This window comes from Leuresthes tenuis, unplaced genomic scaffold (assembly GCF_036924035.1).
Source record: "Leuresthes tenuis unplaced genomic scaffold, fLeuTen1.0.hap1 SCAF_8, whole genome shotgun sequence".
Lineage (NCBI taxonomy): Eukaryota > Metazoa > Chordata > Actinopteri > Atheriniformes > Atherinopsidae > Leuresthes > Leuresthes tenuis.
In genome coordinates, this window is record NW_027325362.1 from 33523813 (window position 1) to 33551646 (window position 27834).

Genomic DNA, 27834 nt, shown 5'->3' on the forward strand with positions numbered 1-27834 from the left:
GTTATATGGATATACGCCGATTGCGAGTTTTTTTAAATAGCTTCTGATGAACGCTGACTTTCGCCAAACTGTTCTCGGTGAGAAGATAAACGGACAGTCTCCTACCAGGAAAAGTCATTGATCACCTTCTTCATCTTCCTCCTGCGCACTAAAACCATCAAAGTCATCTTCTTCAGCGTCTGAATTGAACAGCTTCAGAACTTCGTCACTCACTTCAGTCTCTTTGTTGTCGCTCTCTCAGTCTCATCTCAGATAGATCGCCTTTAATTTAAAAGCTGCATCATATGCATTTCTTTGTTTGTTTTCCATGTTGAAGGTGAACACAAATGACCGATTTATAATAATTTAGCAATGTGAGTGTGTTTGATTTATTGTACAATATCGTTGGACCACTGTGAACTATTAGTTCATTTTATTGGTCTAATGTTACGAGGCAAAATGTTTTTGGTGGCATGAACAAAAGAGAAAAATGCGTCATTTTCTGGTTGCTTGTTTCACCGGTTTTTTTGTCATCCATAACTTAATAAATCCATACTTCACAGAACAATAATTACTTTGTGACTCATCTCTGATGAAGAAAGCAGGTCGGGTCAGACAGAGATATTCTCTGTGGAGAAGGAATACTTTAGCATCCATTCATTTTCTATACCCGCTCAATCCAATTTAGGGTCGCGGGGGACTGGAGCCTATCCCAGCTGTCGGGTTGTTTTCTTTCCAAATGGAGGTTTGAACTATCTGTCTCTGAAAGGTCTGTCACAACTCAAACAGAAGTGAAAGGAAGTTTCTTTTTGAATCTTAAGTCAAGTCATGGCTAAAGTTACAAGTCTGCAGGATTCCCATGTTCCCTCAACAGTTTGGCACATCAACCAATAAAAAACATGTTGGGGAATGAGGATGAACAGATTCTTTAATAAAAACTACCAAAATAACAAACATAACCAAAGATTAACAACAATCAGCTGTGCACAAGACACATAAGGAAGTGTGACATGTGGAGAACACTGTTCATACACATGTGCTCTGAGTCACCATCAGGGTAAACTCCTCTCTGCACCACTACAGAGACTGACCACAGAAAGAAAAATCAAGCTTCTCATATTGTCTGTTGCATCTTCCTCTGGAATCCATGTCCACATCCCAGATCAACATTTGTGATTTATTCAAGTTCTACAAGCAGGTCTCCCTCTCCCACGGTCTCCCCCGGCTTACAGTGGACACACTTAACCTGGAGGGTAAGAGGATGGACACACGTGGTTAACAACTTTTACACTACTTAAAATCTGAACAAACACAGTATGCTTTGCTATTCAACTTGGTTGAATAGAGGTCGATTGGATCCCCATTCTGCTGTGATTTGTGGATAGGGTAGGTTCAATCTGTCACCAAAGCTGATACAATCTAGCACCAACTTTAAATAAAACTGTATCCAGGATAAATTCTAAATTCACCCATAAACAGCATATGCCTAATTTCTGTGGTCTAAGATTTGTCTTTATTTCATTAGGAGTTATGCACTAATCCCACCTGCTGATTTAGAAACACACTCATGAAGTAGTTACTGCTATTAATGAAAACTGTCATATGGTTACCTTTGCTTGCTTAACAGCAGTCAAACTGTTCTGCATCTTCATGGCTTCAATCACACAGATCTCCTGACCAGCTGCAACCTACAGCCACACATGACCAGAGTTGACAACACCAATAGCTTAGTGTAAAGATTCTTCTTAAAAACATCTACAATTTGACTTTAGTACAGAGAAGCAAAAATAAGAATGGGTAGAGCTGTAAGGCTTCACAATATCCTCGACATTTTGGCCACATTTGTTCTAAATTGACTATGCTGCCAAATGAAATAGCTGTTCAGAACACAAGTACAAGTACAAGTACAGAAACAACTGAACATGCCACCCACATGTTACGAATAAAAATCAAGGCCTGCTACAATGAGGTAATTGATTTTCTCCCTGGTGGAACCTATCTGTAATGTCTTGTTTTTATAGACACCAGAGCAGCTGAAGGAACAAACACCAATGTCAAATGACAGGTCTGAAGAAGTCTTTATTCTTAAGTGGTGAATGGAGTTGAGGTCAGACACTCGAAAGGCAAATTCCCTTTTTTGGCATGACACTGCATTAAGGCTTTTGAGCACTGCAAAATCACAGTAAATCACAAGATGTTGATAGAGTTATAAGTAACGGTATTGAGCGTTACAGTGTAGTTTGCCTAGCCTACGTTGCATAATCCAGGTAAGTAGATGAAAAAACTTCTCTCACCTTCAAATTTTGTATTTTTTTTTTGGTCAAAATTTGTGTTATAATGTATCTGAGCATCCTGTTTGTCACCTCTTGCTTAAACACTAGATACATTAAAGAAATCATTTCTGTAAACCTCAAGATGTGGTGATGCTTTACCGTATCTCCAGGTTGGACGGACACAGCCACGACTGTGCCTGGCATAGGTGAACGCAGGATGCTGCTGGTGTCTTCTGGAACTTTCTCTGGCATATATGAGTTTAACTCCGAAGCCAGCTTGGAGAGAACTCGAACCTTAAACTATACAAAATAAATAGAAGATGAAAATAGAAAATGGTTTATATATATATATATATGTCTAATGTTTGTATATCCACACATACATATATAATAGGATGTATATCTATCTATCTGTATCGATAGATGGCAGGGTAGATGGATCAATAGCGTACGAACGAACGGACCAATGGATACTTCAAAGCCCAACATCTAAACTAACAAAAAAAACCAACATCTGATCCAATGTTCTAATATTCAGAAACTGACTCTGCTATGACAATTAGAGATTGATGTGGAAAAAGAAATATGGAAAAGCAAGGGGGAGCTGGCCTGAGATGGAGGATCATGGATGAACTGGATACTTAGGGTCTGTATGGCCCTTTGAAAGGCTAAGAGACAAGATATCTTCTGAAAGTCTGCTAGAAGGTGTGAATGCAGCATCACATACTCCATCAACTGGGACCATAACAGAGAACAATAAGCACTGGAAACAGTCAAACAAATATTCACAGCTCTGGCTACCCACCTGAGAAAGTACACCATGGAACCTGAAGCTTGGAGAAAAAACAGGATGTTCTCCACTGAACCATCCACTGGGTATTCTCAGTGGCAGAGTCATAAAGTGATACTAGACCCACCCAGGCCTAAGACTGAATATAAGAAGAACATACGGGAGAAAGAAGCATCACATAACACTAGTGCTCCATGGCTAGTGTATCTGAGAGCTAACCACATCCAAGACATGCAAGAAAGAGTCTCAAGTATGAGGGCATGATTCCCATCTACTGGTTAATAAGACTAACTGCACACCATGAAAGCCAGCTAATGGAAGGGACCAGACCGGTTAACCTATGTCTAGATCTGAGCGACTTGATAGTGTAGTGGTATGATTGCCACCTTTCATGTGGGAGATCTGGGTTCATATCCCCTCCATGAAAGGTACTGTCTCCAGTAGGGGTCCTTAGGCAAGACCCCCTTACCCTATCTGCCTATCTGTAAATCGCTTTTGATAAAAGCGTCTGCTAAATGCATAAAGATATAAACAACATATATAAACATGTCATTTGAAGTAGTTTGACAAGACAATTTGTTTTAATTGGCGCAATATCAATAAAATTTAATTGAATTTGGACTTGATGAATGGAATCAAATGATATCAAAGAGAAGCAAGGTGATCACGATTGAAGGGACTGAACTAACAGAGGGCACCATAATAGATAGACCATAAGAGCTACAAATACCTCTGGGTCTTAGAGGCAAATGGAAACCTTGAGGAGGTCACAAGGAGGTCAGTGACCATTGAATACCTACAAAAAGTAAGGCCGGTCCTGAAGAATCAGCTGAACGGACGCTTTGACGCTTTGCGGTAAGGTGTATTGCATTACTTCCTGTTACCTAGCTTGAGTTCTGTGGACTTCTTCGATTGTTAAAAATTAGGGCCGGGATTCTATTTAAAACATTTATCAAATTAATTAGGCTTTGTAATTAATTAAATAATCGAAATGAATCACATTTTAATCGCATATAAATATTTGACCTGAGAACAGTGAGAATTTTTTTCACATGGATTTTAGTATACCATTGAATAATGACTGAATACATAAGCTTAAGCAACAAAACATTGTTTATTTTTTTATCAAGGATGTACTTAACCAATCATGCTCTTACTGACACTTCCATCCATTTGTCAGATTTAAAAAAAAAAAATTATACCTTTTAATGGACATGACAGATAAAAAGAGACAGAAAGCAGAGAGAGGGGGAATGACACGCAGTAAAAGGCCGTCTGATGTGGGATTCGAACTAGGGCCAACAGCGAGGTGCCTGCACAACCCACTACTACGCTACTGACCCGCCCATCAGTTTTTTGAAAACAAAATTTCACATCCACAGGGCCAACCAAAGCGGTCTCATCAGCTTCTTCGTTCATGTTTAACAATTGTTCACTGTGGTTTGTTGTTGTCTGAAGTCATGAATGTTAGTTGGTTCTCCAGGTATGCCTGAAACTCATCCAGTGAGAAACGTTCCGCGGTGCAAAAATAAGTTTTAATGCGTTCATTTTCCGTAATTAAGTCATCTTAATTAATGCGTTAAAGTCCCGGGCCTAATAGAAATCACTCAATTTCCCAGGATTACGCAGCCGAAGTGGCGGCGAAACGCCAGAAATATGCGGGGCTCAAGAGACTACTTAAAGAGAAGGAGAACCGGTTCCAGTCACCAATGGACACACTGAGGGTCCACTGGTTCGAGTCCAAGTTTACCGCAGCGCACAGGATGCAGTGAGGGCAAAGTGGCAGAGAGGATGGCAGGTACCGGACCCAGGACACAACAGATACAGAGACTGGAGGCAGCGTGCCAGTGGACCAGAGCAGGGAAATGAGGAAGAGGAGACTAGAAACAAGTGAAGAGGACATACGCCGATACAGGATGGAAGAGTAACAATAAAAACATTGATCTAATCATATAATAGAACTATACAATGTACAATTATCCTTGAGGGGCCTCGGGTGAGTAAGATGCGACCACCATAAAATTACTTAATTACGTATTTTAAGTTTTCTTTCAGGTACCAACAGAATTTACGAGTGATCCAGACCTGTCGTAGGAGTTTCATCAATAGTCCGCTGTTATTCAAATCAAGTTTGCTTGACTAATGGATTGTATATTTAATTACTTTGAAACAATCTGACAGATTCCAGTTTGTTCTTGTAAATGAAGAATCTTCCTCACACATTGGAGTAAGTCATGGAGTTCCTCAGGGTTCTGTGCTTGGACCGATTCTTTTTACTTTATACATGCTTCCATTAGGTAACATTATTAGACAGCATGGCATAAACTTCCATTGCTATGCTGATGATACTCAGCTGTACTTATCTATGAAACCAGATGAAACCAATAGGTTGGTAAGACTACAAGCATGTCTTAAAGACACAAAGACCTGGATGACTCAGAACTGTCTGCTTCTAAATTGAAGCAGACACTAAACTTCACTCAACTGAAGTTGTTCTCTTTGGATCCGAGCGCTTCAGGGAGAAATTGTCTAGTTATATAGTTACTCTAGATGATATTTCCTTGGCTTCTCGTACTACAGTGAGGAACCTTGAAGTTTTCTTTTGTTGTTGTTGTTTTTTTTTTGTTTTTTTTTTAACCAGAATCTGTCCTTTGACGCACATATAAAACTGGTTTCTAGGACTGCCTTCTTTCACCTTCATAATATTATTAAAATCAGGAACATCCTGTCTCAGGGTGATGCAGAGAAACTAGTTCATGCATTTGTTACTTCAAGATTGGACTACTGTTATTCTTTATTATTGGGCTGTCCCACATATTCTCTGAAAAGCCTCCAGCTGATCCAAAATGCTGCAGCCAGAGTTTTGATGAGATCTAACAGGAGAGATCGTGTTTCTCCAGTTTTAGCTTTTCTTCATTGGCTCCCTGTTAAATTCAGAATAGAATTTAAGATTCTTCTCCTCACATATAAAGCTCTTAATGACCGAGCTCCATCATATCTTAAAGATCTCATTGTAAGATATTTTCCTAACAGAGCACTTCGCTCCCAAACTGCAGGTTTACTTGTTGTTCCCAGAGTTTCTAAAAGCAGAATGGGAGGCAGAGCCTTCTGTTATCAGGCTCCTCTCTTGTGGAATAAGCTGCCAGTAAATGTCCGGGAAGCAGACACCCTTTCCACTTTTAAGATTAGGCTTAAAACTTTCCTTTTTGATAAAGCTTATAGTTAGGGATGGCTCAGGTAATCCTGAATGGTGTTATGGTGCTTGTTGTCCCCTCTTTTCTGTCTTCTCAACCCCCAGCTGGTCGAGGCAGATGGCCACCCTTCCTGATTCTGGTTCTTCCAAAGGTTTCTTCCTGTTAAAAGGGAGTTTTTTTCTCTCCACAGTCGCTATCAAGATGGTGGGCGAACATGGTTGGGTATACACCACAGGCTGATACATTAAGCCTTTGTACAAATTGTAATCTTACCAATGTGCCCATGTACTGCAGAACAATGATTCCAGAAGCCTCTCTGGACATACACTGTAAGAAAAGAGGCAATACATCATCTGTACAACAACTTTCTTTTTAACTGATCAGCTTAATCACATCTATGGATAGTGTACAATTTAAAAACAAGGTATTTTCTTTCATAACCTTTGTATGTTACCTGGAGCATCTTGTGTGTACCATTGATGGTTAGTGGCAGCAGAGGGGAGGCCAGGTTCCACAGTCCAGTGACTTCAATCTTTTCTCCGTCTAACTCCACCTGACGACACAAACAGATGAAAGTCCTGAAGACTCATACGTCATCAAAACATGGTGACATCTTGTTGAAGGTGTACAGAGTAATTCTGGCAACTCTAATTCTTCCAAGCTGACTGATTTCTTTCACCTTCTGAAATATGGGCTTAGCTCTTAATGAAATGTCTACTTACAAGAGCTGTCAAACTGTATCTATCGTATCATAATACTGGACAGGACAAGGGTAAAAAAAAAAAAATATATATATATATATATATATATATATACATACATCTCGAGAAATCGAGAACAGCCATGGATTTTTTTGTGCACTGTTATCTTGTGATAAAAACTAATTATCTTGCTATCTCGATAAAACAAAGATCATTTTCTTTTCGTTTACCTGAGCTGAGGCAGCCGGATCGATCGGAGTTGGTCAGCCTCTCATCTGCTAGCCCCTAAACAAACTGAGTCAAGTAAAGAAACTAACGTCAAGTGTACCTTACCGGTAGGCTAAGCTACAGCCAGTGGCTACGGAAGACGTTCGTGGCAGCTCTTGTAGGTTGAAATCAAGATGAACACATTATAAATTGGTAATGAAGGAGGTGTGGAGGGGCTTGAGGACTATCACTGGATACAGACTGAAGAACTCTCAGCAACAGGCTTCTTCTGTCAAGCTGTACATCCACCTCTGCGGCAGCTTTCACCACCAGTCCTCCTGAGCCCAGCTGCACATCCACCTCTGCGGCAGCTTTCACCACCAGTCCTCCTGAGCCCAACTGCACATCCACCTCCCATACTGAAAGACAAGCTTCTAGGTATGGGTGTGGCCCCCTCCCTGACATTGTGTATTATAGACTATCTGAATGCCAGACCACAGTATGTCAGGATGGGGAGATGTGTTTCTGGAATGCTGGAATGCAGTACTGGGGCTCCGCCGGGTACTGTTTTTGGCTCCTTTTCTTTTCACCCTGTACACATCGGATGTCAGGTACAACTTGCTCGCCTGCCAGCTCCGTACCCCGGTACCAAATTAGTACAGAAACTCTGTGTCACTATATGATTCAACTGGACCTCATCTGTTCTCAATAAATCTACCTACTAGACACATGCACACACACAACATCAGAACCTGTCTGTCTATCTCCCTAGGTCTCTCTGAGAGGTACCTTGTGAATTTTGCCCACCTGTGGCAATGACTGAGCATGACTTTTGCCGAAACATTTGTGTCACGTCTCTGTTAATGGTGTACAGAATGTCAATCAAATCAAATCTTCTTTATTGTCATTATACATAAGTACAACAAAATTAGCCCGGCATGTGGATAATGTGGACATGAATCAGTGCAAAACAGTCACTATGTTTTTCATTGAAAATCCTACTCTCGTTTTCTTGGGGTCTATGAGGCAGTTTTTGGTATTCCTGTCATTTGGAGGCAAATGTAACTCAAAAAGTTGATGAGCTCTACCTGTACCAATGAAAACTCACCTGACATCAGTTAATGTGCTGAATATAAAATCTTCCAGAACATTTGTATGTTATAGGAATTTTTCTGTCTTTCTTTGACCATATAAACAAATTTTGTGTGTTACTGACATCGATGAAGTTGTGCAGTAAAGACACTGAAAATCATTTCTACTATGTTTGTCTATTAAGCAAAGGTTTAAACGTATAAGTTCCAGATTGAAATGTCTTTTTGCTCTTTAGAAAAGTTCTTAACTTTTCAAGATATTAATTGCATCAATCTTGCAAGCCTAAATATTTTAGAGATATATAAAAAAAAAACTAATACAAAACCACTACATGTGTGTTGTCACGAAACACAGATCTCCAGTGCAACCAAGACAAGGCCAGAATCCATGTTCTGGAGTTAATGTTGTGCTTGGCAAGACATATATTTGCAGTGTTGTGAAACACTCAAGCACATACACCTGGCAACCAGAGCTTATGTTTATGTTTCTGCATTTAGCAAACACTTTTATCCAAAGCGACTTACAAATGAGGATACAACATTACAGCTAACGTCAAAGCTAACAATAAGCTACATAGAAGGAAAACCACTTGTCAGACTCTGTCAGAGGTGACAGTGTATAGATAGAGTGCAGGCATAGAGGGAAGTACAGAAAGAGAAAGTGCAGTAGAGGGGGTAGAGAAAAGTACAGGGTAAGTGCTTGGGTAGGAGATGCTCTCTGAAGAGCTGGGTCTTCAAGAGTTTCTTGAAAATAGACAGGGACGCCCCTGTTCTGGTAGCGCTCGGTAGGTCATTCCACCATTGTGGAACAACACATGAAAAGAGTGTGGATCATCTTAAGCGGGGTGTAGGCACTGCTAGATGACAACCCTTTGACGACCGGAGTGACCGAGTTGTTATATAAGCCTTTGCAAGAGCATTCAAGTAGACAAGTAGATGGGAGTCGTTCCATTTCGTACTTTGTAGGTGAAGATCAGTGACTTGAATTTGATGAAGGCAGTTAAGGGTAGCCAGTGGAGCTCAACAAACAGAGGGGTGACGTATGCTCTTTTAGACTGATTGAAGACCAGACACGCGTTCTGGACCATCTTTTTGGTTGGCTTTTGTTGTCTGGCTAACTATAGTTTACATATCATGCCATCTCCTGTTCAGCAGTTTTAAGATTATCATTAAAACGAGATTTCAAGTTGCTCAGAGTACAAAGAACTCTCTTTACCACTGAGGGTAAAAAATAAAAGCGGTTTATGAAGTCCAGGCCAGCATTACCTCACAGTTGTGCTATTTGCTCTACTGAGCTACACATCCCAAACCCATGCTGGACCACTTGGAAAATTCGAAACACATGACTACTCAGCAATCGTTCCACTACATACTAATTTGAATTTCTATCTCCAACACTAGACACATCTGTTCAGGAAACTAGACTTTACTCTGAAAGTCCATGACTTCCTTACTAGGTAGCCACACCCCTGATCCACTCAATAAAATCAGTAAGACTGCGTGCACCTTCCTCTCTTTCTTGCCAGACCTCTGAGGACAGAGGTCTCCCAGCTCTTTTTGCTGTAGCCCTCCCCCCCTCCGTGTGGTGGGACAAGAAAAGCCTGCTAACCTGCTCTCACAGCATACAGGATCAGTGCGGCCTGCATTTGGCCCATATACTTCTCTGTTTCTAACTTGAAACACACAAAGTCTGCATGGACCCCTTCTCAGCTGACCAAGTCGAGACGAGCGTACAACCCAGAGTTAGCTTGAGGGCTAACTCCAACAGGACCAGAAGAAGCGACCAGAATCCTTCTTCTAGAGAGCACAAGGGATTAACACCAAAGACTGGACCTTGACTGGACACAGAACCATCTCAAGCCCTTTTCTTCAAGGATAATAATGACAATAGAACACACTGGGCATCAGCATCCTGTTGCATCAGGACATCTATTGTTTAGAAAGTACATTGTGTTGACCTGTCTTTTCCAAAGTCTTGTGGTGATAATGTTTCGAAAGTAAGATTAATTTGAGTTGAGTTGATGTTAGTTGTGATCTTGCATGCAAACTAACCTTCTGTGGAGACGTAAATAATATTGACGAGACAGGAGACAGAGGTGAGTCAAATTATATATCTCAGAACAACAACCGTGACTCAGAAACTCTTGTTGTTGCTAGGCAACATGTAAACTATAGAATCCGGGACTGGCATAAGCCCTTGCTCTTAAAAGTACAAGCCCTCTGATGAATGTTTCTCCTAAATTCCTTATTGTGGGTCACTACACAGGCCCCTCCAGAATTCACCCATACAAAAAAATGGAACATACAGGCAATAACACAGTTCAACACAAAACAGTAAACAGTCTTTGAGAAACCATCAATAGAGTAGGGGGCAGATTTGGCGGCCAAAACGTCTGCGCTTAGTAAGAGGGGGGTTTAGAGAAGGGGGGGTGGGGTTCCAAAACCGGGGGGCGTCCCTGCCGTGGGGGCCGGGCCAACTTAATGGGCACTTCCATGTCCAAATGAGCAGGCTTAAGACGATCTATTGTGACCCGCTCTGGTTTGGGTGCTGAGCGAAGCCCGAGCGTAACCCATGGAAGGCGGTCAACCCAGCTGCTGCTTGTCAGGCTGGCCTGTAGGGAAGCCTTCATGGCACGATGAAACCTCTGACACAGCCCGTTGGCCTGCGGATTGTAGGCCGTAGTGCAGTGGAGCTTCACCCCCAGGTGCTCGGCGACTGCAGTTCAGAGCTCCGACGTGAACTGTGGGCCCCTGTCCGAGGTAACGTCCGAAGGTGTGCCGAACCGGGCTATCCTACTAGCTTGGTAGAGGCTTTGACACCCAGATGGGAAAGGCCGTGGATGGTGTCAAAAACCCGGCATCGCCAGCCAGTCCGCACCATAGGGCACCGCATAGTCAGAGGCATCTGTAGTGAGGGCGACCAGGGCACTGGGAGACGGGTGCACCAACAGAGTAGCGTTGGCCAGTACAATATTGGTAGCACAGAAGGCTTTGTCCCTCTCTGGGGAGCAATCCACCTCATTATTGGCTCTTTTGCCTCGCAGGGACATGTGGAAGAAAGCGATTATAAAAGTTCACCATGCCCAGAAACTTCTTAAGAGACTTTGTGGTCCGCCTGCGTGGGAAACCGGTGACTGCCTCCACTCAGGCAGGAAGTGGAACTGCTCCCTGGGGAGTGATGTGGTGTTCCAGGTAGGTGATGGACGACAGTCCGAATTGGAACTTAGCAAGACTGACAATAAGCCCGTGATCGCTGAGGCTTTCAAAAAGCTGCTAGAGGTGTGTCAGATGTTCCTCCGAAGACTTGTTTGCTTTGAGAATGTCATCCAAGTAAACAAACAAGAATGACATGTCTCACAGCGCAGTGTCAGAATCAGATGCTGAAATGTCTGTGCCACCCCTTTGAGGCCGAAAGGCATTCGTAGGGAACTCGAACAGGCCAAAGGGTGTACTTACAGCTGTTTTGGGCACAGCCTGTGGATGGACTGGCACCTAGTGGTATCCGCGCACCAGATTGACCTTGGAAAAGATGATGGCACCCGCTAAGTGAGCAGAGAAGTCCCGTATGTGTGGGACAGGGTATCGGTCAGGGGTTGTGTCATTGTTCAGGCGACAGAAATCACTGCAGGGGCGTCAATTACCATCAGCTTTAGTTACCATGTATAAAGGGGAGGCCCATAAGCTGTTGGAGCGGCGCACTATGCCAAGACGCTCCATAGTAGCGAACTCCTCCCTGGCGATCGACAGTTTGGCTGTATCGAGGCAGCGGGCCCGTGCATAAACTGGGTGTGGCAATATGGTGTTCCAAACTCCAGCCCCCCTGAGTGTGCAGGGGTATGATGCGAAAGAAAGGGCATCGATAAGGTGGCAGTTTGTGAAATAGACGAACAGGTTGAAATCAAAGAGGAAAGTCGCGCAGATACAGCAGCCATAACGAAGTCCGAACCAAAGCGTCGCCCACCAAAAGACACCTCCACATACCACATACAATGGCTGTGTCTGCTTCGCTTCGTTCAACGTGAGACATGTTCGTTTTCTCGGGGTCACCAATTGTGGTGACGTAAATAATATTGACGAGACAGGAGACAGAGGTGAGTCGAGTCCGTTTACTCCCCACAAATTATATATCTCAGAACAACAACCGTAACTCAGAAACTCTTGTTGTTGCTAGGCAATATGTAAACTATCTAGAATCCGGAACTGGCATATCCCATAAGCCCTTGCTCTTAAAGGTACAAGCCCTCTGGTGAATGTCTCTCCTAAATTCCTTATTGTGGGTCACTACACATCCTCCTTTGTTTAAGTCTTTGATAACCAGATCTGGACACCCAGACAGGGATTTGAACATCACGCTCTGCATGGTCTTTCTGTCGTTTATCATTTTTGCTGTTAGCTTTCAGATGCTGGCTAGAGTGTTCACACAGACAAAGAGACCTAGGATCTCCAGGTAACATGTTGGCCACACGCCATTGTTGTAGGTTCTCTGGCTAAAACATGAATTACTGAGCACATGGTCACAGCTGCCATCTTGTGCCCTCACCATCATATGATCACGGCTGCCATTTTGTCTGAGTGTCTTCCCCTCTTCTAAAATTCACATCTGTCAGTCTTTCTAGCATTGCTTTGTAGACAATAGTGTTTATTAAAGAAAAGTACCAACTTAAATACATTCTATTGTACTATTTTAAAGGAGAAGTTGTTTGTGATCATTGTGGATGTTTCACTGTGAGAACTGCTGGTTGTGAATGTCAGTGCTTGGATTCATACCCTTCATATTTGCTCTGTATGCGTAATATCTGTCCGAGATTGACACATACAGGCCAACATATTTTAAGACTGACACTGGGTTTTAGTTATTCAATTCTGACTTAATTAAGTGGTACCCTGAAGGTAATCATTTTCATTAAGAATTTTACTGAATATTAATAATAATTAGTATTGGCTGATAACTAATCAAGCTCCTACTTGATCCCCAGCACTACTATGGACTTCGCACCTTTAATTTGCGTTTTTGTTTCTTCAGTAGAGCAGCATCAAAAGTTCATGGATTTACATTAAATACTCACAGTATAAGCATTCTCTGATTTTGTAACCTCCACATCATGGCGTCCCTCCCCCAATTCCACACACAGCTCCCAGCGTGTGCATTCCACAGGAGTTGGTGACACCCTGCAACACAAGCACAGGTTCTTTTATATCAGTAGGTACTACATAAGCTTTTCATGTTGAATACCTTTAGTTCTAGGAATACTATTTTTCTAGTTAATCTTGAATTCTTTAACTGACAAAGGCAAATTTACCTGATGATTTCTGCTTCAGGACTTCCAATATCCTAAAAATAATTGCTTGTGACAATAAGGTGATCCAAGGTCAGTGCTCTTGTTAGTTCAACGTGCCCCAGATGCATGTAGTACTACATCTTAAAATGAAAAAAATTAACTTGGTGGTGCTATGTAGTTTTCTAGTTGTAGTTACAGTGTCCAAACTAAATAAATTAATACACAAATGCAAACCCACACGGAGAGAGCACAGAATCAAATAAATTCTGATGCAGGGGCAGATGGTACACATAGCTCAGTCTTGCCACATGCCATCCAGTCAAACATTAAAAGACACATATTTGTTACTTTGTCCTCCTTAAAAATGTGTGTTTGAAGTCATCAATCTTACAGCGATTGACACAGCAACTCCGATGGTCATCCACCTTCTTGCCATAACCCTAACTATTATAGCTAAATGCCTAACCTTATTGTAACCCTAATTCTAACAATGATCATTACGACAAAGTTTTGTCCCTCTTCAAAACTCCCTTTAAACATGTAGGGGCACCATTTTGTCCCCACAAAACATGTTGGACCCCTCAAATATAGTGGGTTTATATCCCTGTTTTTGGACCACAAGATATAGAATACAGAAAAACAAATACAAACACAAGCTTATTCAAAGCACATCTCAAACAGGACTTTAGTTCCCTTTAGAAATTACACTCTAGTGGTCCTTATGGGATTTTTTCTCCCATAAGGACCAGTGTCTGGTCTCCAGAAGGTAAGTAAACAAGAACAGAACAACAAACTCAAGCACATTTGTTTAAGCTGGCAGACATTTACATATACCTCACGCTGTTTTAATGAAAACAGTACATGTGACAAATGTTGTATTTTTGTAGCTTTAAAGGCAAAACACTGAGTTGTAAACTGTTGTGTGCCAATGAAAACAGCAGGCGTGGTGCTACCTTGCTAAACTGACCCTATTAGCTGTACCTAACCAGACTCCCTGTTGCCAAGACAGGTGGGTGACAGTCTGAATTGCCCTAAACTCAAGCCTGTGGTTCAACACCAACCTGTTCACGTTCCCAATCGATTCTCCACACCTGTGGAGCGGCTTTCGTTCAGGACGAAGAGCAGTTGCCTACCTTGGTCGGTGTTTCGACTATGGCTTCCCTGGGTCACTTGTCGAAGCGTCCTTGGGCAAAGACACTGAACCCCACATTGCAGTGTATCAATGTGTGTGAATGTAGTAGGAAGCACTGTGTAGCTGTGTCGACTAAGACGTGCTGTCTGTAAGAGTGTGTGAGTGAATGGGTGAATGTGGAATGTAGTGTTAAAAGCGCTGTGAGTGGTCAGCTAGACCACAAGAACAATCCATTTACCATTTACACATGTTGAAAAAAGAAACCCTCATAATTGCTCATTTCATAGACAGAAACATGGCATCAGAGACACCATAGTCAAATGTATTTTGGGGAATTTAACAGGGAGCCAATGAAGAGAAGCTAAAACTGGAGAAACATGATCTCTCCTGTTAGTTCTCATCAGAACTCTGGCTGCAGCATTTTGGATCAGCTGGAGGCTTTTCAGAGAATATGTGGGACAGCCCAATAATAAGGAATAACAGTAGTCCAATCCTGAAGTAACAAATGCATGAACTAGTTTCTCTGCATCACCCTGAGACAGGATGTTCCTGATTTTAACAATATTACGAAGGTGAAAGAAGGCAGTCCTAGAAACCAGTTTTATATGTGCGTCAAATGATAAATTCTGGTCAAAAATAACTCCAAGGCTCCTCACTGTAGAACTATAAGCCAAGGAAATACCATCTAGAGTAACTATATAACTAGACAATTTCTCCCTGAAGCGCTCAGGTCCAAAGAGAACAACTTCAGTTTTGTCTGAATTTAGAAGCAGACAGTTCTGAGTCATCCAGGTCTTTATGTCTTTAAGACATGCTTGTAGTCTGACCAACCTATTGGTTTCATCTGGTTTCATAGATAAGTACAGTTGAGTATCATCAGCATAGCAATGGAAGTTTATGCCATGCTGTCTAATAATGTTACCTAATGGAAGCATGTATAAAATAAAATAATCGGTCCAAGCACAGAACCCTGAGGAACTCCATGACTTACTCTGGTGTGTGAGGAAGATTCTTCATTTACAAGAACAAACTGGAATCTAGCAGATAAATATGACTTAAACCAGCCTAATGCAGTTCCTTTAATCCCAATAACATGTTCAAGTCTCTGTAACAGAATGCTGTGATCGATCGTATCAAATGCAGCACTGAGATCCAACAGGACAAGTACAGAAACAAGTCCGCAATCAGAGGCTAAGAGGAGATCATTGGTAACTTTCACCAGTGCTGTTTCTGTGCTATGGTGCACTCTGAATCCTGACTGAAACTCTTCAAACAGATTATTTCTATGAAAATTAACACAAAGGTTGTGCTGCAACTATTTTTTCAAGAACTTTAGACAAAAAAGGGAGATTGGATATAGGTGGATAATTAGCCAACACTTCTGAATCAAGAGTACGTTTTTAAGTAAAGGTTTAATTAAAGCAACCTTAAAAGTCTGAGGTACATATCCTGTCAACAAAGACCGATTGATCAAATCCAATATGGAAGTGTCAATTAAGGGGAAAACCTTCTTGAACAGTCTGGTTGGGATTGGGTCTAAAATACAAGTTGATGGTTGAGAAGAGACTATTGCTGTTAGCTCAGAGAGAAATACAAATCAGGTTCACCCATCCACATAATTAAATTCAGGTGTTTCGGTCTTGTCCATGGCCACAGGTGTATAAATTGAAGCACCTCGACATGCAGACTGCTTCTACAAACATCTGTGAAAGAATGGGTCGCTCTCAGGAGCTCAGTGAGTTCCAGTGTGATAAGATGCCACCTGTGCAACAAGTCTAGTCGTGAAATTTCCTCGCGATTAAATATTCCACAGTCAGCTGTTAGTGGTATTATACTTATTATACCTTCTCATCCCAGCCTTCTCCAATCACTTCAGGTGTGCCTCAGGGCTCTGTCCTGGGGCCCCTCCTTTTCATCATTTACCTTCTTCCCCGCGGCAATATCTTCCGTAAGTACAACATCAGTTTTCACTCTTACCTCTCCAGTAAACCCACCTCCATATTCCCACCCTCATCCCTTGCTGACTGTCTAACAGATATAAAATCCTGGTTTTCTTCCAATTTTCTCAATCTCAACAATGACAAAATGAGGTTCTTATTGGTTCTAAATCAACATTATCCAAAACCGACAGTTTCTCAGTAACCATTGACAACTCCACTGTCTCCCCCTCCCTACAGGTTAAGAGTCTGGGTATCATCCTCGACAGTACTCTATCTTTTCATTCTCATATCAATGACATTACCTGGTCTGCATATTTTCACCTACACAATATCAACCGACTCCTCCCCTCCCTCATCCCCCATACCACTTCTATTCTTTTTCATAGCCTCGTCACTTCTCGCCTGGACTACTGCAATTCTCTCCTCTCCGGTGTCACTCACAAATCCCTACCTAAAGCTAGTCCAGAATTCAGCTGCCTGTATCATCACAAGGACCCCCTCCATCCACCACATCACCCCTGTCCTACAACAGCTCCAGTGTCTCCCAATAAAATTTCAAATTCAATTTAAAATCCTCTTCTTAACATTTAGGTCCATTTACAGCCTCGCCACTCCCTACCTGTCCGACCTCCTCCATGTTGCCACGCCCTCCCGTACTATCCGATCCTGCTCCTCCTCTATCCCACCTGCCTGTCTCTCCTCCATAGGGAGCAAAGCATTCAGCCGCTGTGCTCCTCATCTTTGGAACTGTCTATCACCGGAACTCAGGAACACTACTTCACTCTAAACTGAATAGAGTGAAGTAGCACTGAATGCTGCTTTTTTCATGGGTATAAAAGTTATTACCTGTTGTTCTCTGAACTCTTTAAGCAGGTCTGGGTGCTTGTCCTTAAAGTGTTTTGCCAAGTTGGAAGTGTTTCCACCCTTGGCCAGACATGTTTTGTAACACCATTTGCACGGTGGTGCTTCGGTGTTAATGGCTTCACCGTGTTCATTTGTTTTAAAGCCTAAGTGATTCCATGTAGCACTTCGCGCACCTGGTTTATCTACGAGTTGCGGCGTAGTGAAGGTTGCAGCAGCTGCCATGCTCTCCCTGCTCCACTCTCTGTCTGTCTCCTTTATCTCTCTCTGTGGCCAGACTCCTGCTCCGTTTGCTGCTCCACACTGTTTGCTCACTAGCTTGCTCCGGCTGGCTCACCTCAGCTGATGTGGTGACATCACACAGCGACGTAAAAAAAAAGAAGTACCGTTCTCATCCAAGGACAGTATAGTACCGTTTTAAATGCTTCAGTACCCAGCCTACTGCTCACTATGCGTCTCAGCATCCGCTGACCCCGCTCTGTCATCTTACATGGCCTACCACTTCGTGGCTGAGTTGCTGTCGTTCCCAATCGCTTCCACGTTGTTATGGTACCACTGACAGCTGACTGACTAACATTGACTATCCCTATAACATTTACCATATATTGTCCCACCATGGGTTTTCACATCATCTTTTTCAAGAAAACTGCCAAATAACAGCAAATTGTCTGCAACCTTGAACCTAGTAGCCCGTCGCAATATCATATAATAGTATGTTCTTACCTCGGACTTCCAAGGATGTTTTGTGAACGGAGCTGAGAAGCGATGTGAAGTGCTGCTGCTGAGGCCAACAGCTCCCTACTTTTGTCCACATCAAGCTGATGTCCCTTGAAGCCATCAGGATAAACCTCTGGCAGGAAGTTGGTGCTGATGTCACCGGAGATAAATCGAGGATGCGTAATGATTTCCCGCAGGAGTGGAATGTTGTGGGTCACACCTGGAAAGAAGATGGAGTGAAAACCAAGCTAATATCCTTTTAAAAGGTGACTGTGTGTCCTTCCTGTTCACTATAAATATCTGTTATACCTCTGATCACATAGTTATCCAGAGCATCCTCCATTCTGGCAAGGGCTTCAGCTCGTGTAACTCCATAGGTAACCAACTACAAACACATGCTCAAAGAAGTTATTGAAGAACAACAAACCTGTGTGGAATGGTAGCATTTGGAAATTAATATTCTTATTTTTACAATTTCTTTCTTTAAACAAGAAGCTCCGTTTACATATCACCGACCTTAGAGATCATGGGATCATAGTAGATACTGATGTCACTTCCCTCCTCGATGCCACTGTCTACACGGACCTGACAGAGTGCGGAGACGGTGTTCATATTTGAAAGCTAATCATTCAGATTCAGTAAATCATATGGAAAGAGAATAGAATCTGAGAATACAAAATGAATCAAAACAAGTTATATGCATCATGTGAAATTGCTCCATGGTTCTGTGTTACAGAATCATCCATTAAGGCAGCTTTAAGACTGAAAGGCTGGGGGTAGTCTCCTTCATGTCCAACAATCTGAGCTGTGGCCAGCTCTTGATTGTGTTGGTGCTGTTGTTTCGTCCTTTAGCTGTGCTCTATCTGCTTTATGATGGAATATAACTAAGTCTTATGTAGACTGTCCAGTGCAGCTGCTGTCTGAGCTTTTCATCTGTCCCTCTTTGCAATTTAGGCGTTTGGGTGCCTTGTCCAGTTTCTTATGAATATGGTTGTTGTCAGCCCCTCTCTGGAGCCTCTGTGTTGTTAGCTTTTGGGAGGACAGCCCATGTGTGTCTGAACTGAAAAATGGCTGCCTGAGGGAGCTGAGAGGGATTGCTCTGTGAAGATATAAATGGCCTTTAGAGTACACCTGTCTCTCACAAGCCATTTCCACAGACGCACTATAGTCCTGAAACTTTCTAGAGATGTTTGACATGTCTGCAGCATTAAAGACTTCTTGTGGACAAAAATGCAACAAATCTCCTGAAGCATTTACTGTGAGTGCTGGTAAGAGTTACGGCTTCATATTCTTTCATGCAGACCTGTGTGTTGCTTTCTAATCGCTCCTTCCTACAGTTAAATATGGCCAGATCCATGAAGTACACAAAGACAAAATGAGGTTCTTATTGGTTCTAAATCAACAATATCCAAAACCGACAGTTTCTCAGTAACCATTGACAACTCCACTGTCTCCCCCTGCCTACGGGTTAAGAGTCTGGGTATCATCCGCGACAGTACTCTATCTTTTCATTCTCATATCAATGACATTACCTGGTCTGCATATTTTCACCTACGCAATATCAACCGACTCCTCCCCTCCCTCATCGCCCCAGACAAAAACAGGGAACATCACAAAGCACTTTTCACAGCTTTTTTGTTACATCATATCTTGTGCGCTTTAAACAGATGTTCCTCTGCACCCTCTAGCATTTACAGCTTTGAGAGCACATCTCCAGCAGAAAAATCTCTGATGAGAGAAAAAAATTGGACCTAGCTGGCACAATATTCTCCTGAACATCTCAGATGTTCATGTATGAAAATGGCTGCACAGTCTCTGACACACACTTACATTGCTGAGGTTAAGGGGCTCTTGGTATTGAGACAACCGTCCAATGGAGGGAAGGCCAAAAGACTTGAAGGGATCCTAACAGAAAAAGAAATGGATAAATAGAAAAAACACTGAACCTTGATAGTGGTTTCAACACCTTTAAATGTTCAGCTGCAGTACTCTGCACTGAGCAAAAAAAACTGCACAACGGCTATAATTTTGCATAAAAAACTTCTGTACTGTGACAAAATCTTGTAGTCAATTCACACACTGAACAGTCACACTGAACAATCAATATTGTGTATATAGAAATACTTAAGTATTGAGATCGGTGTCCCACGTTATTACTATCAGATGAACCTTTTGGGTGGCTATCAGAAATTCTGCCAACAGATGAATGCTCAAGGTGCTGCATGAATCATGTTTAGATCCAATTCTGATGCATTTTGCTTGTGCTGGGGTAACGCTCTACCGAGTGGGAACCCCCCAGTGGTTTGTAGAAAGTGTTCAAGCGAAGCATCACTCCCATAAAATGGTATTGATATTACATGGGCTTCTACAGACTAAAGTTAGGGTTAAAACCCTTGTTTGGTTTGATTCAGTATGCAGCAGATGTTTCTCTGTTTCTTTTTTGTCACAAAATTGTTCAGATGCCGTATCAAGAATCTTACACACACACACACACACACCTCTGCGTAAACTCGACTCTCAATCGCCCAGCCGTTTATTGGAATGTCTTCCTGTTTGGCCTGCAGCTGGTAACCCTTGGCAACCCTGATCATCTGCTCTACTAGGTCCAGGCCAGTAATGCACTCAGTAATGGGATGCTCCACCTGTGGTCAAAATGAAAAAAAAAAAAAGAAGAGTAAATCCAAGTTTCTGCTGGTAACATAGCATGCTGGTACTCTGCTTGTTGATCATGAGGGTTTTAATGAGGAGATTTGATCAGTTGTGGATAAAAGCTCTGGAATTCCAGACTTAAGTGTGTAATATTGCAAAGGGAAGCAATACCAAAATGTGTCCCCATGAGTTGGAACCTTTTAACTTGATGTTTTGTTATGACAGCCAAACAGCATTCTTCCAGCATCACCGGGAGCAAGAATCAGAAGATTTATTTAAATTGGACACACATTTTAAGTTAAGATTACTCACTTAAGATACTCACAGGCACAAACCAGCTCAATGGTGGAAATTAAGTGTGGTTCATGTGCATGCCATCTATGACCCAGAGACAAATATTGTCATGATAAAATGCAACAAAAATACTCCACCAGCTGGATTTCCGTGAGGAGAGCAAGGCAAATTTGCACCTTGCATTTGCTCTGAATACACCAAAAGACTTACTGACTTATTCGTAAGGACATTCATTAAAGGAATGCACTCCAAGGCAAGTTCTTTATCCAAGCCATATGAGTCATGACCCTCAGTCAGCTCTCAACACAGACCTGAAGTCGCGTGTTCATCTCCAGGAAATAGAAGTTTTTCTTGGAATCCACCAGAAACTCCACAGTGCCAGCAGAGGAGTACTGCACGGCTTTGGCCAGCTGCACAGCCTGCTCACCCATCGCCCGCCGTGTTGCTGGGTCAAGGAAAGTACTGAAGAGGAAACAACACAGACAATCAGACCATCTCACTGGTCTAATGGAAGTGAATTCCAGTAGTGTTGCACAAGCAAATTCAACAACTTGATTTTTAATTTAAAAACAACTAACTGAACCTTTTGGGAATCTATTCTAAATAAAAAACACTTGTGTATAAAAAAAAAAGTGAGCTGTTTTAGAGCCGATTACTGCACAGATGAACTGCTGCATCAGCGTTTTAAGTCCAGACAGTTAATCTTCATAAAATTAAATACTGTCGCACTGATGAGTAGGACCAGTAGGAAGCTGATCCAGTGTTAGCTTTTGGCACATGATACAAACTCCAAAAAAGAAATAGTCTATTACACATGTATCAAATAACCAAGGCACATTAGTCTCTTAGGGATTTCTACTATAAGTCAGCTTTATGAAAAAATAAGCATTGTCCACAGGAGCGACAATCTCACAGCAAATCATTTTCTTATTCACGCTAAGGACACACTGCAAACAAACATCAAATAGTTTTCTCAGTGCGAACAGAATTAAATGATAGGTCCAGAAGTATTTGGAGATGGAATTTCTGATATTTGTTTTTTACCTAAATGTATTCAGAAATCTGCTGAACATGGGCTGAAAGCTCAGACTCTCAGCTTTGACCAGTAATGACCTGGAGCAACAAATGCCAGGAGACGCACTTATGTTGAACCAACATTTTCATTTAAAAAAATCATGACGAACATGAGGGCGAAGTCAGTCATTTACAAGAAAAACTGAAGGTCTCATGTGGGTTTCATCTCATGTTCCTAGTTTCTTCAGAAAAATAGTTCTTCAGCTAATCGAATGGTGAGTTGGAAATGAGGTGACCAACTTGGCCATGGCAGACTTTTCCCACTTCTGTACCTTTAAAAACCCACAGGTTGATTTTATATAGTGCTGAGAACCATCTCTGCAGAGACGGTTCTCAGCCTTAGCTAAAACGACTTTAGCTAAAACGACTTTAGCTAAGGCTGAACCTGCTGTATCACCTGCTGCCTTTGCCTTCCGTTTCATCAGTAAACACTAATGCAGCTGGAGGCCGTGCAGTCCCATACCTTCACACTGCTGTCTTACAGGACGTGTTGCATGCTTACTGCATGGAGGTCTGGGACAGTGTCTCTGGACTGCTCTTTACAGAGTGTGTTCCAGGTACAGGGTCCCTGTTACAGGCCATTCAGTTCCTGTACAGCCATACATAGGGCTTGCTCTCCGTTTCCAGCAGTAAGGCAAACTCATTTCCAGAGAGCGTTGAATTCCATCAGCATGTCACGAATGCTGTTCAGAACTTCAACTTGCTTTATGCACATTATATTTTTTCTTACAACAATCCAAAACAAATTGTCCTGACAAATACTGTCCAGAGCATTCTTTAGCATTCTCAAAAGAAACATGCTGAAAGTTTATTATGGCAAACTCAAGGCCAACAGGCAACTACTGTAAGGGCCTATTGACCTGAATGTAACATTAATCCACAGGTAATATCCCCTTTGGAGATCTCAGTTCAGCACCCGGTCCAATTTGGTCACACTGAGGCATTTTTTAACATAATGTGGGTTGCAGTGGTCCACATTTACACTTGATTACTTCACAATCAAGTGTAAAAAGGGTGGAATGCTCTCTCTGGGTCTCTGGGTCTGAGTTGAGGAGTTCAAGTATCTCGGGGTCTTGTTCACGAGTAAGGAATGAATGGAACGGGAGACTGACAGGCGGATCGGTGCGGCGTCTGCAGTGTTGCGGGCTCTGCACCGACCCGTCATTGTGAAGAAGGAGCTGAGCCAGAAGGCGAAGCTCTATATTTACCAGTCAATCTACGTTCCCATCCTCACCTATGGTCACGAGCTGTGGGTAGTGACCGAAAGCACGAGGTTGCGAATTCAAGCGGCCTCCGCAGGGTGTCTGGCCTCTCCCTGAGAGATAGGGTGAGAAGCTCAGTCATCTGGGAGGGGCTCGGAGTAGAACCGCTGCTCCTCCGCAATGAGAAGAGCCAGATAAGGTGGCTCGGGCATCTGGTTAGGATGCCCCCTGGACGCCTCCCTGGTGAGGTGTTCCTGGCACGTCCCACTGGGAGGAGACCCCGGGGAAGACCCAGGACACGTTGGAGAGACTATGTCTCTCGGCTGGCCTGGGAACGCCTCGGGGTCCCCCCAGAAGAGCTGGAGGAAGTGGCCGGGGACAGAGACGTCTGGGTTTCTCTGTTAAAGCTGCTGCCCCCGCGACCCGACCCCCAGAGAAGCAGTAGATAATGGATGGATGGATGGATGCTCTTGATGACTCATTAGTAACACTACGTAAATCTAGAACCAAATACATGACCGTCAGGTTTTCATATGTGTGTCCTCTCAGCAGAGCCAGACCCTGCACAACTGGCCTCTGACCTCATGACAGTCACAGCCTTTTGAACACCATTTGGCTGTTGCTGCTGTACATTAAGCAAGTCCCCTCTCACCTGAATCTCACTCACCTGGGAGCCTCTTCCACCACCTTCTGGTTCCTCCTCTGGATGGAGCACTCCCTCTCATTAAGCCACAGGGCATTACCATGTTTATCAGCCAACACCTAGAACATGCATACATCACCCAGATTATTTTAGGCACTTTGTATTTTTACCAAACCCGCCACTCTGTCTGCCTATAACAGTGTGGAGGACAAAAAAAATATAAAAAAAATCAGTGAACAGGTTCACTGGTCCCAGGAATCTGAGATCTGTCAGCTGCGACAGGCCATATGGGCAAATATGATCTTGCTGCTTTTAGGCTGAATGTCGAAACACGATTTTTAAATCGAGTTCCGGAGGAAAAACAACACCTTGTGCTTGTGAGGCTCTTCTGAAAACTCCTAAACAGAAAGTAGGTATGGTTTGTCCAAGAGGCAGATGGAGTTTGCTCACAGACACTGAGGGAAAATGAGTTTTACACAGAAAACTGCTCATCTAACACAGATGTGATAGCACACTTATCACATCTTCTTTGAAAAAAATATATGAATAAAACAGTTAATTTACTGCTGGCTGTGCCTCATCTGTACCTGCTCCTTTCCTAAGGCCTTTTTCATCAACAAGGTATTTCACGTGAAAACAGTGATGCACTGAGCTCACTGCTGTTGAGCCGGTGCACTTATTTCTCCTATACACTGGTATCCAGCTCACAGAGAAGGTCAGTCTCTGGTGGTTTTTGGCCCCGCCCCCTGTAACTCTCCCAAATCTCAGAATTTCTGAAAGTAAGGCAGCGCTTAAAATTCTCTTAAACTTCTGTTACAAGACAGTTGACTGTTGGCACTCTTTTACAAGCTGTAGGAGCAAAAACACAGGATTTCAGCTAAAACATTACATGTTTTACTTCACTGCTTTCTCCACTAATATTATCACTTATAAATTCCATTAGTACTGTGAGCAAATGTATCGTACCTGAATCTCTATATGTCTGGGGTTGTCGATGTACTTCTCAATTAGCAACCTATCATCTCCAAAGCTGGATGCTGCTTCCTGGGACGAAAAACGGAAACCTTCCCTGTTAGGGCACAAGTGGGGTTTAACAGTAGTATGTGTCTTTACCATTTCTAATTTAACATGGGGTTTAAAATCACTGCAATCTTTTTATTTACATCTTACAACATGTGTTTATGCATGCAATCAAATAGAAATTGCAGCAGGTCTAATTGTAGCAGGCTTGGCCTAGCAAAGGATGCCTCAGCTGAAACTGTGCGGAATGGGCACATACTTTTTAACATAATAAAATACTGAAGCATCTGTCTGTAACAGACATGGGTAAGCTTACAGTCAATTCAACAAGCAAAGTTCTAAGTGAAACTGACAAGTCATAATGCTGCGTTCTTTTAGGAAACTGTGGGTTCTAAGCATCCAACTAGTTATGAGCTCAAAGTTCAACATCCAATACTGCTGATGAAGGGAGGTTCATGAGCATGACAAAAATGTTGAACACCATTCTTTTTCATAGGAAAGGCCAATGAGGAGACAAACCGCAGTGTTCACGCATGAAAAAGAGAGCCAGGCGTTAAACTGGCCTGTCTAAATTCAAGTCCAGTCCATTCCACTGTTGTCCAATGAAAACAGCTGGTGCATTAGGAAACAAAACTTTGAGAAAGGGGGTTCAAACTATTGAGCAGCTGAAAAATTACCAAAGAATTGCTTAAAATAATTGGCTCCCAAAAACAATCACAGTGTTATAAGAAGAGGTGAAACAACACACTGGTGAAAAACGGAAGAAAGGAAGCAGGGTTCTTATATTGTTGCTGCAGCTTATGGATAACAAAAACAAACTGAATGAAGTACAACTGTTATATGAAAAAGAGGAAGTATTTAAAAGACATATTTACACTATTCACAATGTTAGAAAATTCTCATTTTAAATCAAATCTACAAAGCACTATATTATAGTAAGGATGTGACACTGAGTAATAAGGTGCCACATTACCTAGTTTCCTCATCATTCCAGGCAATCCTCATTCCTTTTCCACCTCCTCCTGCAGAGGCCTTGATCATCACTGGGTAGCCTAGCAACAAAGCAAGAAGAGACTCATAACTGCAAAGGTGCTTTTGTAGCAGTAATCAAGACGTGCACTCAGCACTTTGGGCATTTTAAACACTTTAGTTGCTTTTGTGATCTATAGTTTATAGTTGTTGAAATAACCTGTCAAACATATTTGCTTCTTAATGACATCTGTTTAAATCAATTTAGCAGATGCTTTTTGGGCCCCTTTTATTCTTGTTGTACCATCCTGCCTTTTTGCTCAATTAAAAAAAACAAACAGAAAAACTAAAAAAACTAAATTAAACAAACAAAAAAAACAGTATTTCCAACCACTGTTATGTGGTACAGGATCAGTTTTATATTGCAATGAAATCCAATGACACTTTGCTAATTATACTATCTAAGCTATTTCCCTCAGCTATGAGTAAATAAGACTGATATCATCAGATATGGTTTATGCCAAACCATACACAGACTCCAAAATAAACTCGACCCGCTGACAAACCATGTGCATTACAGAGTAAAAACTCCTGGCAATTTCCTGGACTTTTAACCAACAAGTCAGTAGTGTTGTGGAAGGCAGTTTTCACAATTAAAAAAAGTTTTATCTCACAAGGACCTGGAAACATTGATCCATGCTCTGCTTCCCTCTCGACTGGACTACTGTAACTTCCTGTATGTGGAGCTCAGTTTAATCTCTCCAGATTACAGCCAGTTCACAACTCTCATCCACTTCAGGTGCTGACGAGAGCAGCAGCCAATTCAGTAGCTCTGTCCGCGTCAAAGTGTTTTTTGTGTTTTAACAACACTTTACGTTGTCTGTCCTTTTTCAACTTTTGCAAGTTGCCTGTTAATATATATCCCATGGATATGGAGTACTTCCAACTAGAAAACAGCAGCAAAAAGCTTGTTTATTCAAGAGAAGCTGCTCGAGCTCCGGACAATGCCGGGTATGTTCACCCCATACCTGAGGAGCTGCGTCAGAAGTACCGAGGCTGCCGAGCCGGAGCTAGGCTAAAGGCTAAACGTTGAACGAGACGGTGGAGGTATCAGCCTGCAGTTCCCTCCATGATTATGGGGAATGTGAACTCTATGTCAAACAAGATGGACGAGCTGGCCGCCCTGGTAAGAAATGATAGGACCTACAGGGGGTGCAGCCTGTTGTGTTTCACTGAAACATGGCTGACCGGCAACGTAGTGGATGCTAATGCGGAGCTGCCCGGTTTCCATCTGGTTAGAGCTGATTGGGACTGTAAACAAAGCTGCAAGAGGAAAGGAGGGGGACTGGCACTGTATCAGAACCCAGGGCCATGTGACTGTGAAGGAGACGTTCTGCTCGCAGGACACTGAACTGCTAGCGGTGAGTCTCCTGCCGCAGGAGTTCTCCTACGCCATCGCCATTGTTGTTTACATTCCTCCGCGAGCTCACGCGGACACAGCGTGTGACATCATTCACTCTGTCATGTCGAGGCTGCAAACCCAGCACCCTGAGGCCTTGATTCTTCTAATACACTTCAGGATTTCCACTAGTTTGTTGAATTCCCCACCAGGCTGAACAGGACAATAGACCTCCTACATGCCAACTCTAAGGAGGCACACTCAGCCATCCCCCTACCCCACTGGGAAAGTCGGATCACAACCTGGTGTTCCTACAGCCCCTGTACAAACCAAAGCTCAAGGGCCAACCAAACTACCCGCTCGGAAGTGGTCTCCTGAGGCATGGGAGGCAGTATTAAAAGGTGGGATGCTGGACGTTTG

At 42.6% G+C, this 27834-nt stretch overlaps 1 protein-coding gene across 1 annotated transcript in view; it reads right to left on the minus strand.

Annotated features, from left to right (window-relative positions):
- Positions 1-889: 889 nt before the first annotated feature.
- Positions 890-27834, minus strand: part of pcca (propionyl-CoA carboxylase subunit alpha) — a 41324-nt gene continuing 14379 nt past the window's right edge. Inside the window, exons 9-23 of the mRNA XM_072391537.1 lie at positions 26020-26098; positions 24993-25095; positions 24051-24145; positions 21419-21569; positions 20663-20806; positions 19995-20069; positions 18681-18749; positions 18474-18549; positions 18171-18384; positions 13302-13404; positions 6691-6789; positions 6510-6563; positions 2412-2552; positions 1590-1667; positions 890-1225 (exon numbers count right to left, since the gene is read on the minus strand). Coding sequence (XP_072247638.1) covers positions 1157-1225; positions 1590-1667; positions 2412-2552; positions 6510-6563; positions 6691-6789; positions 13302-13404; positions 18171-18384; positions 18474-18549; positions 18681-18749; positions 19995-20069; positions 20663-20806; positions 21419-21569; positions 24051-24145; positions 24993-25095; positions 26020-26098 — 1550 coding nt within the window. The 3' untranslated portion in view covers positions 890-1156. The remainder of the gene's footprint in view (positions 1226-1589; positions 1668-2411; positions 2553-6509; positions 6564-6690; positions 6790-13301; positions 13405-18170; positions 18385-18473; positions 18550-18680; positions 18750-19994; positions 20070-20662; positions 20807-21418; positions 21570-24050; positions 24146-24992; positions 25096-26019; positions 26099-27834) is intronic.